General features: G+C 34.1%; 2 protein-coding genes and 2 pseudogenes across 4 annotated transcripts; 2 read left to right on the top strand and 2 right to left on the bottom strand.

Annotated features, from left to right (window-relative positions):
- Nucleotides 1–135: 135 nt before the first annotated feature.
- On the bottom strand, nucleotides 136–5289 carry LOC111277141 (O-fucosyltransferase 29-like; annotated as a pseudogene). The gene is made up of 12 exons (XR_016328915.1): nucleotides 5283–5289; nucleotides 5091–5164; nucleotides 4288–4368; nucleotides 3956–4217; nucleotides 3741–3831; nucleotides 3314–3390; nucleotides 2991–3079; nucleotides 2706–2895; nucleotides 1996–2177; nucleotides 1370–1472; nucleotides 924–1252; nucleotides 136–610 (listed from the first exon to the last, which is right to left on the bottom strand). The product of XR_016328915.1 is annotated as an O-fucosyltransferase 29-like (transcript).
- On the bottom strand, nucleotides 5223–7349 carry LOC111286644 (Pentatricopeptide repeat (PPR) superfamily protein). Its single transcript, XM_022876723.2, has one exon. The coding sequence runs from the start codon at nucleotides 7347–7349 to the stop codon at nucleotides 5535–5537; it is 1815 nt and encodes a 604-aa protein (XP_022732458.1). The 3' UTR covers nucleotides 5223–5534.
- A 557-nt stretch (nucleotides 7350–7906) lies between these two features.
- Nucleotides 7907–11142, top strand: LOC111286650 (WAT1-related protein At5g47470-like; annotated as a pseudogene). The gene is made up of 8 exons (XR_016328916.1): nucleotides 7907–8106; nucleotides 8217–8234; nucleotides 8360–8575; nucleotides 8668–8885; nucleotides 8954–9115; nucleotides 9529–9680; nucleotides 9768–9859; nucleotides 10960–11142. The product of XR_016328916.1 is annotated as a WAT1-related protein At5g47470-like (transcript).
- A 2076-nt stretch (nucleotides 11143–13218) lies between these two features.
- LOC111286659 (zinc finger protein ZAT9-like) lies at nucleotides 13219–14746 on the top strand. The gene has a single exon (XM_022876749.2). The coding sequence runs from the start codon at nucleotides 13304–13306 to the stop codon at nucleotides 14279–14281; it is 978 nt and encodes a 325-aa protein (XP_022732484.2). The 5' UTR covers nucleotides 13219–13303; the 3' UTR covers nucleotides 14282–14746.
- Nucleotides 14747–14970: the final 224 nt, after the last annotated feature.

The raw sequence follows: 14970 nt of genomic DNA on the forward strand, positions 1-14970 counted from the left end.
GATCAATGTCTTGAATTAATATAGTCTACCAAACGTCCGGTTTCGTACTTAACCAGAACAGTCAGAATTTCTTAAACTTCCCATTCCCTGTATAAAGATTCGATTCTTTAAGGGATCCAACCGGAGAAACTGAGAAGAATAAAAAGCAGTTTGTGACTCAAATAGCATGTTCTGTCAAATTTTCCGCCCGTAAACAAAGATGGCACTATAGTCAGGCAGAGGCAGCATATATGTTAGATCATCATCAATCAATGGAAAAACATGTTCTGGGGTCATGAAATCAGAATATGCAGCATTGTTATTTCCACTTAGGAAAATTTTCTTCCTAAAACTGGCTCATCTTCCTCAATCCTTGATTTCCTCTGACTGAGGATCTCCACTCTTGTTGCCTACAATAGCAGCGAGTGGTTTTTCGCAGATACAAGAATATGGATATTCATGAAATTCACCTCGTCCTGGTCTCATCTCATCTGGCTCTCCCATGAATCCTCTTTGAACTGCCTTCACCTCTCCGGAAACGGTATCCCAATCCATCTGATCCCTTTCCATGAACAAGGGACTGAGCCGCTTGGCATTTGGCCTTATGGTCCTCTTGTGCCCCATGTACCTCCTTTGAATCCCAACATGCAGTCATTAAGAATTGAGGAAAGTCCAAAGAGAAACAACACAATGCTAAATATGCAATAGCACAAGGGCCCACAAAAGAGGTAAATATTAGCCATCAAAAGCCCACACCTTTGTTAGAAGTATGCAAATTAACAAATGATCAGGTTAAGAGCATAGTGTGGTCCAAATATCACATCTTCATTAAAGTAATTCGACAGATTAATTTCTGGATGAACTTAAAAGTTAGCACATACATGCAAGACAAGGGGACTGTACCAGAAATAAGCAATGATACAAGAAATAACTAGATTTCTCACCTTCGACCAGCAAGAATCTTGGCCATATTTCCATTATTATTGGTGATGAAAACATCACTGTCGTCGCAAACAATGTAGTCAATGGCAGCAAGGCGAGAAGAGAATGGAAGAAAAAGTTTCAGCTCTTCATTAGCAAGCATCTCCTTTGTATAGAAGTTTGGAAAGAGTTCTCTCAGTGGTCTCAGAGTCTCTTCCCCACCATATATTTCTCCAGATGCAAGGTAAATGTACGTGTCATTTGCAAAACCAAGTGCCCGCAGCAACAATCCTACTTCATGAGGAGTAAGTGGACATTTACCTCGCCTCCTCTCTCCATCAGCACTTAAATCCTGCATGAATACAAGGATGAGTGCAATTTTTTACCAGATAAATACAGGATGTGAAAGACAAAACCATTAGTTCTCATTCGAAAACATGTCTTATTGTCATAAGAAATGACATCTCACTGGTAATGTTTCCCATCGTTTTCGTATCTCTCCAAGCTCGTATCTCTCCTTGTCCCCTCCACCATAGTAACAACCAGAAAATGCTAACATATCAGGTTCGAATCTGTAATTAAAAGAGTTTGACTCAGATAAGGAAAACATGCATTTGCAGAGTTTAATCATACTTAAACATGTCTGTCTAAGCATATGCATACGAGCCAATGTACTGTTATTGATTGCACATACACTCAGATATTGAAGTGCTGCAGAAGTCATTGATGCAGAAACTAGTTGCTTGATACAATATCAAACATAACAGCACAATGTATATATAAACTCACCGAAGTTAAGATGCATTTCCAAAATTTTGAGGATTAGGCACTCAAGGGAAAGGTAATCTACACTGTCACTAGCTTATCTGGTTTAAAGTCTTAGAGATCACCACCTGAATGTGAAGGGACTTTAAAATAAGTGTAATTGTGCAATTCCCCAGTATGAGGTGTTATATTGCAGATATGTGCCCATGGATTACTGACAAAAACCAATTTCAGGAGACACATCTCAACAGGTTACAGTGTCAAAGTTCCTTATAAGATGCACATAACTTTTAAACAGTAAATTCTACCTTTCTAGAATTTGGAACAAACCTCAAGTGGACTGCAATAAAACGTTCTGCCATCTCACGCATTCTCATGACAAGTTTCTGTCCAAGTTCTTGAATAGGTTTTGCAAATCTTAAAGCATGAAAATTAGCCCGGCAACGCAACTTTTGTAGCTCTTCATCAATGTTGTTGGCCAGTCTGTAATCAAACTTTGTCAGTTGCAGGACCTACAAAATTTTTAGAGTGTTATTGCCGCACTCCCACATGAAAACCATATCCTAGAAAATATATAATCAGAAGATAAAAAGGATTGTTAAAACTCTCTCCGTTGAACCACAAAACCAGGAGAGAGAGAGAGAGAGAGAGAAGAAATTGTCACATACAAAGTCTCCTAAGCTACTAATCGGATTCTCCAAAAGTGGAGAAATAAAACAAAGATGAAAACTACTATAATTGTGGCATTCTTATTTTCTTTGCTTATTACTTCTTCCCGGCCCAGACAACTAAAAGGAAATAGAAGTTCATTTTAACAACTTCTATCATCTCTCTTTCGTTTAAAGTATCTTATTGACACAAAGATACTGTAAGTCTTGACAACTTGTGGAATTAGATGCATTTAATTTCATAGAAATACACAATTTATGGATTTATATAGACAATTGAGGGAGTGAAAGAAACAGAAAGTTCAACTGTGGAAATTATATGCACAATCAACTATACAGCATTAGTGCTAGAGAATCTGAAAGTGGTCTTACACGCCTTCTCTTAAGTATTGGCAGAACTTGGTCTAGATAATATTCTGGAGGCGATTTCCTTGGAACACGCATAGTGTACGGAGGTTTTTCCATTGATCGCATGAATTTATCCGGAACTCTTTTGACAACAGTAACATCTTTTGCAAGGTAAGAAATGAACCAGTTGACATCAAAAATGTTGACAAAGTCGCTGCATGTCAGAAAAAAAAAATACAGTTAATAAGGTAACAGAGGAGCAGGATGATATCAATTAAGCAGAACTTCCAACAAGCTGATTCAACTCACCTATCATCCTTCCAGTAGGAATTATGATCCAACTCAGGTACCACTAAGGTTGCATTCAGAATCCGTGCAACAACTACAGCATCTGATATCTGGGTGACAGAAGCAACTTATTAATCCTAAACCGATAGCACAGGCACCTTCGAAACTCAATTTAATTAAATTAACCAAAGCAAAGCTTATAGGTTCGATATACATAATGCAGGAGTAACAGCACTCTGTAGACACTCATAGATAAGATACATTTGTCATTGATGCAATTGCAAGATCTTCCATTAGTATTTTTACCCAAAAATATAGCATAATGAATAAATAATTCCACTTACTCCTGTTCTTTGTTGATTCAGTCCTCCACTTGCCGCAATAAGCAAATAACCATTTGATGATCGCTCATGTATAGCATCTAGATATCAAATTATCAACATAAATGAAGAATCAGAGAACTTATGTGACCGGTTTGGAGAAACTGAAGTGAAAACAGTGTCGAATGGCTTCTTTTCTAAGAAGTAGAAACAGATGATACAGGACAGCAGGTAATTAGAACCTAAAGCTACAGCCATCATCTAAAATCAAAAGCTTAAAGATTGATTTGGAGCTTCCAAATAATAAAAATGAGAACTTTGCATAACAAGTAAACTAACATAAACATCTCAAGCAACAATCTTTGCATCAGTTTACGCTATACATCAATTAAATACATCAAAATTTCCAAAAATAAACAAAATGCATTAAAAATAAAAAATAAAAACCTACGAGAAAATTGACTACTTCTTTGGCTGCATCCATAGAAGTATTCTGCATATTCAGATTTCCATATATCAATCGGTCCTCTGTTACTTCCATCCTACAGCATTTGCATCAAAATCAGCAAAACAAAAAAAAATAATAATAATAATAAAGAAACTTTCAGCATTTTAAACATATAAATAAAATCAAAATTAAGAGCTTTTTTTTTTTTTTCATTTTACCAATTTGAAAATAGGGGCTTCGTTTCATGAGTTGTTGAGAATACCACTCGAGATCAGAAGCCACGTGTCCAGTAAAGAGCGACATCATGCCAAAGCAGAAGAGCATCAAGCCACAGACGAGCGACCGTGAGATCGGCTTCCTCTGCTGCGTCGCAGAGGATCGCCACCTGTAACACACATGCTTGTTGCTTAGAACGCTGCCGTTAGGATGCTGTAACAGCGCCAGGTTGGCCGATATCGCGTTAAACCTCCACGCTCTTAGCTACGCCCATCATGGACTCAACAACAGCAACAACGACTCTGCCCTCGACTTCATCACTTATTTACGCCACATGCCACCCCCGCTCTTCCCAACGACAACGATCATCAAAGAGCAAAAAAAGACTAAGAGCGAAAGAAAGGGAAGGGTATGACTGCAAATAATACGAATGTGGTGATTAAATTTGAAGAATAATCAGGGTTTCCCTTCTTTCTTTCTAATGCTCAACGCTCTCATCAAGGTTTCCGAAACGCGCCAGATTTGGCGGTTTCTCTTTTCGTTAACAGAGATGAGGAAAAAGAGATAGAGAATGTGAAGCTTTTGTTTTTAATATTTTGAATTATTATTTATAAATGCAAATTAAAAAAATCGAAGAATATAAGAGAGAGAGAGAGATGGGAAGAGATGCTCCGCTTTATTCCGGTTTTTAAGGAAGTTTAAGGGTGTTATGGAAATTTTCGTTAAGAGGAGGGTCAATTTAGTAATAGCATTAAATAATGTACTTAGTTGAGTAAGTTCATCATATGAGAGATTTGCGGGAAGAATTTAATTTGAATTAAAAAATTGTACTCCCATCCTATATTCTTTTTTTTTTTTTCAAAATTGTCTTTTTTTTAGTATTTAAAATTTTTATTTTTTATATTTAAAAAAAATTTTATGATTTCTTTATTTTGATATTAAAAATAATGAAACTTTAATTTTATAAAAAAATTTAAAATTTACTATTAAATATATTAAAATTAAAATTTTTTAAATTTTATAAAAATCAATAAATAATATGAGACGGAGAAAGTAAAAATATAAAAAACCTTATTAAAAGCATGCGATTAAGCACGTAACTCAAAATTTAATATCCGTTTATCAAAGGAAACCAACCATATGACAAAGCCATGAATTATTAAACAAGAAAACCCCAAAAAAAGGGTCAACAATAAGCACAGACGCTTTATCTTCAAAGGCAACAAGAAATGGAACATGAAATATAGAACCCACAATTCAGAAAAAATAGTATAAAACTACAAATCCCCAGTCTTATACTCAATCTATTATGATTTATGACTCTTTTACAAGTCATTTTCTGGGTTTTTTTTTTTTTTTTTAATCAACATCAAGTGTGTTTTGAATCAGCTAAAAACATGCCTAAGAAGGGGTGGGCTACTATGGCCTGTTTGTAAGTATATAATCATGAAATTAATAACGACATTTATCAACTAATGCTGTTGAAAACAAACATTTTCCATACAGATGAATTCAACACAACCAGCCTTTTCTATTTCTGTTAAGAACAACTCAACCAGCAATTCAAAACCAATTCTATTTCTATACAGATGAATTTAGCTTGACATTTTCCATTTCAATCCAACTACAACCAGCTTCTTTTATTACTCTTTTATTTGTCATGAGCCTTCGCATTAAACTCACCTCAGTCCATTTCTGATAGTGCGCAAAAATGTTAGACATCATTACATAAACATAATCATTGTAACCCTCCAATTCAATTATCTTTGCAGCTGCAATCATTGCAACCTTCAAATCCTTACAAACTCCACAGGCACCAAGCAAAGCCTTCCAAACCACACCACGTGATCCAAAACCAAGTTCATATATCATCCTCGCTGCTCTCCAGATCTCCCCTCCTTGACCCATCAGCCGAATCATAGAACAGCAATGCTCAACGGTGGGTTTAATCCCATAATCATTGATCATTGACTCGAAGTGCTGATACATCTCTTGAAGTGGTATCTCATTATGTGAACCTGCAGCCAACACATTAAGAAATGTGACCCAGTCAGGTTTCAAATCCTTTTCAGTTTTTAGCTGCTCAAAAAGCTGGATCACTTTCATCGAATCACCATTGTGAGCATAACCAGACATCATAGCATTCCAGGTTACCAAATTCTTCTTAGGCAAAGACTGGAACATAGACTCAGCGTTCTTAACCAGGCCACATTTGGAGTACATGTCAATGAGAGCACTTCCCACAACAATAGATGCATCCAAACCACACTTTATTGTACAACAATGGGTCAACATTCCCCATGTTAAAGCTGAAAGACCTGCAATCCCACTTAGAATTATTGAAAATGAGAACTCATCCATTTCAACATCATTGCAGTGCATTTTACTGAAAAACTGAAGAGCCTCCCATGCCTGATTTCTATTAACATATCCCGTCATAATTGAAGTCCATGAAGAAGAATTTGCGTTCGGCATATTAAATAAAATACCAATTGCATCATCCATGTTGCCAAACTGAGCAATGCCACTAATCAATTCATTGTAAGATATTGTATCACGGATAGGCATTTGGCGCCAAACATCGAAGGCTTGTTCAAGCTTTCCATTTCTAGCACATGCTGCTAAAACAGAATTCCATGAAATAATATCCTTATCAATCATACCATCAAAGACCAAAAAAGCATCGTCCAGAGCCCCACATTTTCCATACGTATCAATCAAACAATTCCCAACAACAATTCCACATTCCAAGCCAAATTTCAAAATGTTGGAGTGAATTGACTTGCCTAGATGCAAAAACCCCAGCTGACCACAAGCAGCTAAAGCTACGGTAAATGAGTACTCATTGCCACAAATTTCAGACCTTTGAAGATCAATAAACAACCCCAAAGCTTTACGAAACTGCCCAGATTGAACATAGCAAGAAATCAAAGAGTTCCAAGAAATGACACTCGGTTGAGGAATTTCAACAAACATCTTACCCGCTTCACATAGCAAGTCAATTCGCCTATAAAACCTCATCAAAGCGTTAGAAAGAAAGACATTGGAGACAAACCCAGATTTTAAAATGTAGCAATGAAGCTGTTGACAATAGGAATCATAGCCCAGGTCGGTTGAGACCCGAACCATGTGAACTAGGGAGTAGGCATTTGGTTTAATGCCAGAGTGGAGAATCTTCGAGGCCTTATGTAAGGTAAGGTCCATTTCGGCCCCTCCATTGGCAAGGACTGAAACAAGAGTGAGCCATGATTCAAAATTTTCCTTCGGAACTTTGCCGTCGGCATTTTTGCTTTGAGAGGGGAGATTTGTGCTAATAAGGTGATTTGATTGGGAAATATATGACTTCCTTTGTTTGGGCTGGTACTTTGGTACTCTCCTCAATAGAGTTCTTTGCATAGCTTCAAAATGTTACGCGGAAACACGAGTTCACTCAGCTCAATGCACCTATTATTGTATTGGTTCAATTTTTTTTTTCTTGATGGGGTTCTTAAAAATAAGAAATAATCCCCAGATACGTGCTCTAAAAATAGTCTAAAAAATCTAACATGAGAATTTCGGAGAAAAAAAAAAAAAGATAAAATCTTTGGGAGCCAAAATTTTCATTAAACAAAGCTATAAAACGAGAGAAATAGAGAGACAAAGATATCCACCCTTTGTATTACGAACCTCCGAATAACCTAGAGAAGACTGGTAAGAGAAGCCTCTTTAATGTTAGCTAAGTCCAAAGGAGAGATAAAGGTGACCAAAAACAAATAAAGAAAAGAACAAAATGAATGCAAAAATAAGTAAGAAAAAATGGGAAAAAAAGAAAGGGTTTGACCCTCTGTTTTTTTTTTTTTTTGGAGGGAAAAAAAGGGAAGAAAAAAGAAGGTTATATACAAATAACCTTTTGGGTTTTTTTTTTTTTCTTTTTGTTTTTTTCTGTTTGGAAGGAGTGAAAGTGGGGGACTAAAATGGTGGTGTACATGAAGAAAGATGTGCTTGAAGATGTGGCAATAATTGGAGGATTGATAAGGATGCAATTTGTTTATGCAGGGAACTCAGTTTTACTTGATTATCTTATGTCCATTGGCCTTAGCCCTTTCACCATTGTTATTTTCAGCACCCTTGCCACCTTCATAATTATCTCCCCTTTGTCAGTTTATTTTGAGAAGTAATTTTTGTACCCTTCATCTTTTTTTTTTTTTCTTTTTCTGGAGTCTCCATTAAAGTTTGCTTAGCCATGAAATTAAGTTTGATGAAGGTTGAATGTTCATTTTGCAGGAGCAAATGGCCCAACCAGTAAACCTTGAAGTTGATAATTCAGCTGGTTTTGATCTCCATTGGAGGGTATGGGAAATCTTCATTTACATTTTTATATTTGGATTACACATGCAAGCTTAATATATATGGTTGAAATATTTAAGAGAAAATGCCTTTCCTTTGTTCTTTAATTTTGGTTTTCTGGATTTTTGGAAAGGACAAAATGCATTTTCATTTATGTTGGGATTTAATCTTTCTTTCGGGGTAACTCTGTTCCAATCCGTATTCCTCAAAGGGATTAATCTAACTTCACCAGCAGTGGCAACTGCCATGCCAAACGTTGCTCCAGGGCTCATCTTTATAATTGCTTGGACTTGCAGGTAATAAATTCAATACAACTTTTTGTCTATAATAGATGCATAATCAAATTAGTAATGAAAACCCAATGATGAATTTTGCAATGCTGATGCAGGTTAGAAAAAGTTTCCCTAAGTTGCCTATACAGTAAAGTACAGATTGTAGGCACATTCTTATGTGTCTTAGGTGCCCTTACAATAAGCATAATGCAGAGCACTATCTCATCAAAAGATGCAAGGATGATCAGATGTCGTTTTCGACAAAGATAAGATCATCGGTTGCATGTACCTCATGGCAGCTGTCCTAGTTCTTTCAAGCAATGTAGTATTGCAGGTATTCTTGAGAAACAAATACAGGAGGGTGTTTTTCTTTTTCTTTCCCTAATATGTCATGTTTTACAGGCGACAACTTTGGGTGACTTTCCTGCTCCAATGTCCTTGTGTGCGATAACATCCTTGATCGGAGTGATTATAACTGCAATGGTTCAGTTGGTCGAAGATCATGATTTGGAATGGGGTTGGTCCCTTGTTAGCGTTAGGGATCTAATTGGCTATTCTCTACTGGTATGCAACTCTCTTCCTTTTTGAATAATCCCATATACAATGATCTCCTATGAAACATAAATTAATTAATACTGAATTTCCATGTTCCGAGTAACTGTGAAGCTGCTATTTCATTACCCCATTGCATATTCAACCTGAAATCAATTGATAATAAATGGAGAGGCAGAACTTGAATAGAAGACCACATGAAATCTAAGATTTAACAAACTTTCTTGAATATAAAATGATGGCAAGCACATCTATTCTTGCTTTACTTTTCAGTTTTTATATATTTTCGTTTAAGCAAAAGCAGGTTTTGGGGGTGAAATGAAACCAAATTCAAGCCAGGAGGTACAGAACCATTTTATACATTGAAAACCCTGAATGCAGCTTTTTTTCAATGATCTATTCATTCCCATTTGGGATGTGCACAGGGAGATGCTGTGGGCGGAGCATGTGTAAGCTTCAATGGATGGGCAATGAAGAAGAAGGGACCAGTTCTTGTCTCAATGTTCAGCCCCATTGGAACAGTAATCACAATCATTATCTCTTTCATTACTTTAGGGGAAATAATTTCATTAGGAAGGTAAACGTGTCCTACAGATTCACCAATTTGCTTGTTAAGTTCCAAAACAATTTTTCCAGTGTCCTACGAATCCCTCTTTCAATGCAGCCTTGCTGGAATGTTCCTCATGTTCACTGGTCTCTACTTCTTCTTATGGGCTAAAGGAAAAGAAGTTTACTCGGATGAGGATGGCTTGGAAAGTAAGTTCGTTCCAAAGAAGCCTCTATTAAGTTAACATGCTATCTACTTTGTTCCCACATTGATCTTGATTACTAGAAAGCAAGTTTGTTTTAGTTTAGGCCTATCCAAAGAAAAGGAATTCTCTTGCAAAACCAATTCCTAGAGAAAGATATAATTAAATCATTCATTTTGGTTAATGGGGGGCGACTTTAATCACTTAATTAATACCAATAATAACGTGTTTATAACAAGCTAATAAATGACAAGTGAACTAAAGGCTGGAGACTGAAAGAAAAAAAGTATATATTAATCCATGTGAGCAAGACAGCTAAAAACCCAATTACACCAAAGATTCTTTGCTTGCTTTGCTTCACTTTTGCTCCATTATTTGCGGTTTCGACTTTGGTGTGATCTCATATTCAAGCACATTGCCTTTTCTTGGTCTTGGACTGTCAAACCTCAAATCGTGTTTCTTTTCCCTTTCCGAATGTTTTTTTATTTAAAAAAAAAAATTAAGAATCACGAAGTCCTCTTTAAATAACAGATATTATAAATTATTTATACTATTTTTCAAAACGAATTTGCATGAATATTGGCCTTTCCCAATTCATTCCTAATTAACATTTTGTTAGCAATTTCTACTTCGCGAGAATACATTTCCAATGGAGTTTTAATATATACATGTTATATTTTAGTGGTTACGTCAATAATATTTTAATTATCACATTATTATTGCTCGCATATGATTTCAAGATAAATAATCACCTTGCATTATTAATTATGAAATATATATATATGTAAAGAATCAAACTAGACATGTAAAATTTTTTTGACTTTGATCCTTTTATGCTTTCTTTCTCAATATCTTCTCCCCTTTGCTTCCTTTTTTCTTCTTATATACTTTTATTGATTTGTATACTTAATTTATTAAATAATTCATTGTATTCAAAAAAAAATTAATATAATTTTAAAATATAAAAAAATAAATATGTTATATGTTTAAAAAAATGACATGATTCTAAAATTAAAAAAAAAAATAAAGAAAATGAAATAGAGGGAGTACTAAAAAAAAAGTTTATTTTGATGTTCACTATGCTAATATTTAAAATGTGATATCCAGGATCCCAGGCCACCTCCAAGACAGTGAAGACACGGTCGTTGTTTGATGGCGAAAAAAAAAATGCATGAGTTGCATGAGAATTATCATTTTTTCTTTTTTTTTTTTGCAATTTGAGGCCATTGTTAATGTTGTCAGCGGGGCCAGTCCAGTGGGAAGATTTGGTAAAATAAGGAAGTAAAATATTCTTGGGCCCTTCCATGTCCAGCTGTTTATTGGACTATGAGACAGTCCAAATTATTTGGTAAAAGTTGTTAGGACACAGTGGAATTCGGTTTCTTTTAATATCAATTTCAATCCGAAGAATTTCGCTTTTATAATATATTTTCAATACTAAGATTAAATTTTCTCATTTTTTGACCATTATTCAAATAATTAACCAAAAAAAACTATATCATTATTTTCTAAACAATCAGTTTAAGATATTGTTCAATCCATGAATAATTAAATAAATTTATTATTATTAATTTTTTTTGGGAATACAATGAATTATTTAATAAATTGATAAGTGACCCATAATTTTCAAAAAATATATATAAAATAGTAGAGAGGGTGGCAAGAGAAATTAAAAAGTCTAATTGGGGTCAATTTTTAATTTATGATATCTGAAAAATAAATTTGGAGATAATTTTTTTTATCAATTATAAAAAGATAAAAATGATGAGGTTGCTGGTTTGGCACTTCTCTTGGCTCGTGGTATTATCATGAATGTCTCATACGGCTACCATCCGTCGCTGGCTGGCGTTGCAACAAACCCAACAGTTTTCCTTGACTTGTGCAATCGACTAAATGCAAAAAGGCTAAGAACCCTCTTTTAAACAATAACCACCAGGTTATGGTCACTACTCACTAATAAATGGGAAGAAATTCAAGTTGCTTATTTGATCAGGGATGACAATTGATAAATTTTTATTCATTTTGAATTTGATTTAATTTTATGCCAACAATATTTGAATTCGATGATATTTTTAATTTTTTTATCTAATAAATATTATATAAAATCATATTCGATTCAATTTAATTTATAATTAATAAAAATTTTTAAAATATAAAATATTATTTTTAATATAAATATAAAATTAATTAATTAATTAAAATATAATTATATATATTAAATCAAATCGTGATAGGTTTACTTAAAATTTAATCTTGATCCGATCTTGATTGTTTTTATTATTTCATTATTCAACTTAAAATGTGATTTAAAAATAAAATTAATCCTAAGAAACTGAATTAAGAATGCCATATCTATATTTGACAGGCTGCTTGCCCTCCATTTTTATGCGCAAAATTGTTGCATTCATTAAATTCATTTACAACGTGCATATGGCATAGTTTTTTCTTGGTAATCAAAATCTAAGATAGATAGGTTATATAACTTTTTAGATCACGATAAATAATCATATCCAAAAATTTTAAAATAACGATTATAAATTTTATATTTGAAGTGATTTTAAAAATAAAATATCCGTTAAATTCGAAATCAAAATTTTTATATTAAAAAAATAATTTTTACCAAATAAGCTAACATATTATTGATACATATGGCATGGTTAAACTAAGCAAAAACTATATTGACAAAAGGTAATACTATTTTTTTTTTCAAAAATAAAAGAAAATCGCAGATCGTTCAACCCTCCACAAGATTTACTAAATATTTGAAGTAATTTGAAAGATTTTTTTAATAAAATTTTCATTAATTGCTAAAGAAATTAAAGTTTACATTTTATGATTAAACTCTTAAAAATTCATTCATAAAATAATATCATATCATGATAAAAAAAAAACCTAAATGGGTCAAATAACAAGTTTTTTTTTTTCCAAATTCATGTATTGATATGATTATATTCATTAAATACATATAAATATTAATGAAATGAATTAGCAAACAAGAAATTGTATAATTGCTACACATATTATTTAAGGGTCGATATTTACTTATTAATAAATTATTATTATTTAATTTATTAATAATATATTAAATATAAATTATTTTAAATATATATTAAGAATATTATCATTTTTTTATTATAAACTCTTTCAAACTCTTATTATACGGTACTAGTATATCAAATATAAAATTTTTTTAAAAAATTATATTCTAACAACATTATCGTTTTTTTATATTATTTTAAATGTTTTATAAATAACTAAAATAATCATAATTTTGGGTTGTGTGTCTTTTGGTGGAGGAATGCTTGTCACCTACTTCTTTTAAGTTCCCAATCTTTTTTTTTTTTTTTAGCTATTGCTTTCTCGTGCTTTTTAGAGAGTGAAAGAGGAATTTAGAGAGAAGCCACTTGAAAAAAAAGAGCTTTGATCTTTGCTTTGCTTCTGTTTTGTGACAATGGAGAACCACAAATGCAAGCTCTGTGCTCGAACGTTCTCTAGTGGTAGAGCTTTGGGAGGTCACATGAAAGGTCACTTAGCCAACCATCCACTGCCCCCAAAGACGACGACCCATCACCAACTCGGTGACCGTACTGACTCATCTTCTTCATCATCTTCTTCATCTGGTGAAGAGCAAGAACTAGGAGAAGAGAAAAGCAGAGAAGTAGTTGAAGAGAAATCTTTGGTTTACGGGCTAAGAGAGAATCCCAAGAAGAGTTTCAGGTTTGCAGATCCTGAATTCTCTTTTGTAGTAGATTCTGGGTCCGTTGTCCAAGATAGAGAAAGCGAGACAGAGTCAAGAAACCTAACTCGGCGACGATCCAAGAGAAATCGGAAGGTGGGTACTAATACAACAACAGACGAAATCAAGAAACCAAAGTTGTTGAGGAAACCCAGTTTGGTCGAGTCACCGACAGAGCCAGAACCTGTGAGTTCAGTTTCGGATACTTCACCTGAAGAAAATGTTGCTATGTGTCTTATGATGCTATCAAGAGATGTTTGGAAAAGCAACATTGCGGAACAAAAATCAGTTGAGTTGTTGGAAGAATCAGAAGAGATCGAGTTGAATAACGAGAGTCATGAGTTAAGCAAGAAGAAGATTCGTGGGAAATATCGATGTGGGAAATGTAAGAAAGCATTCGGATCTTATGGCACATTGGATGAACATAAAAGGGTTTGCTCTGAAACTAAAAATGCAGGTAAAGTTGCTGCTGCTGTTGCTAAAGACAGCAAGATATTTGAGTGCCCATTTTGTTACAGAGTGTTCGGCTCAGGACAAGCACTTGGTGGTCACAAGAGATCTCATTTGCTTGCTGCAGCTTCTTCATCAAATGCTGTTGCTGCAAATTCTACTAAATTTAATAACAATTTGATAGATCTAAACTTGCCTGCTCCAATGGAAGACGATGAGTTTAGTGTGGTATCAGATGCATAACTTGAATGATGGGGCTATCGAGCAGTTATGAGAATTCACGTGGATCTGATGCTATACATTCAATGTTTTTACGCATTGTTTTAAACTTGGTTTATTTTTTACTGTAGTTGCTCATATTTCTTCATTCATAGATGAATCATGAATGTTTTTGTAGCTTTTTTTTTCCTTAAATTCTTTCTATTCTTCATTGTTGCCGACCCACAATTCGTTTCTTGAATACTCCGCAAATGTTTTGTCTCAAACACTTGCAATTGCTGAAATTTGTTATGCGCTTCAATCTCTTTTGAGTATTGCAAGTGTTTTTCCCCCTTAAAGTACATTTTTCATTTCTTCCAAGATTTTGTCATGGTATTAATGGCATTACTGTTTGGTGAAACAGTAGATTAACCGAAGCAACCATTGTTGAGGAATCAGATAGCAATGACTTAAATCAAATTTCACTTCAAGTGTACCCCATGTCAGAAAGAAAAAAAAATGCCTAAAGCATTTTTTTTTCTAGGGTCTGCTTGCTTGTGGACCAAGCACTGGTCTCTGCAAGTACCAAAGTGTTCAATTATGTGAGCATGTCCTGTTTCTTGTTTTCCAGCTGTGTCTGTAAAACTGTTTATACCTTTAAAAAACTGTATTTAATAATTATTTTATGGGCTCTGCTCTTCTTTTCTACATCTCTTTTGTTCTCTGCTCCAATT

This window comes from Durio zibethinus, chromosome 17 (assembly GCF_047325235.1).
Source record: "Durio zibethinus cultivar Kanyao isolate XHJ-2024 chromosome 17, ASM4732523v1, whole genome shotgun sequence".
Taxonomy (NCBI): Eukaryota; Viridiplantae; Streptophyta; class Magnoliopsida; order Malvales; family Malvaceae; genus Durio; species Durio zibethinus.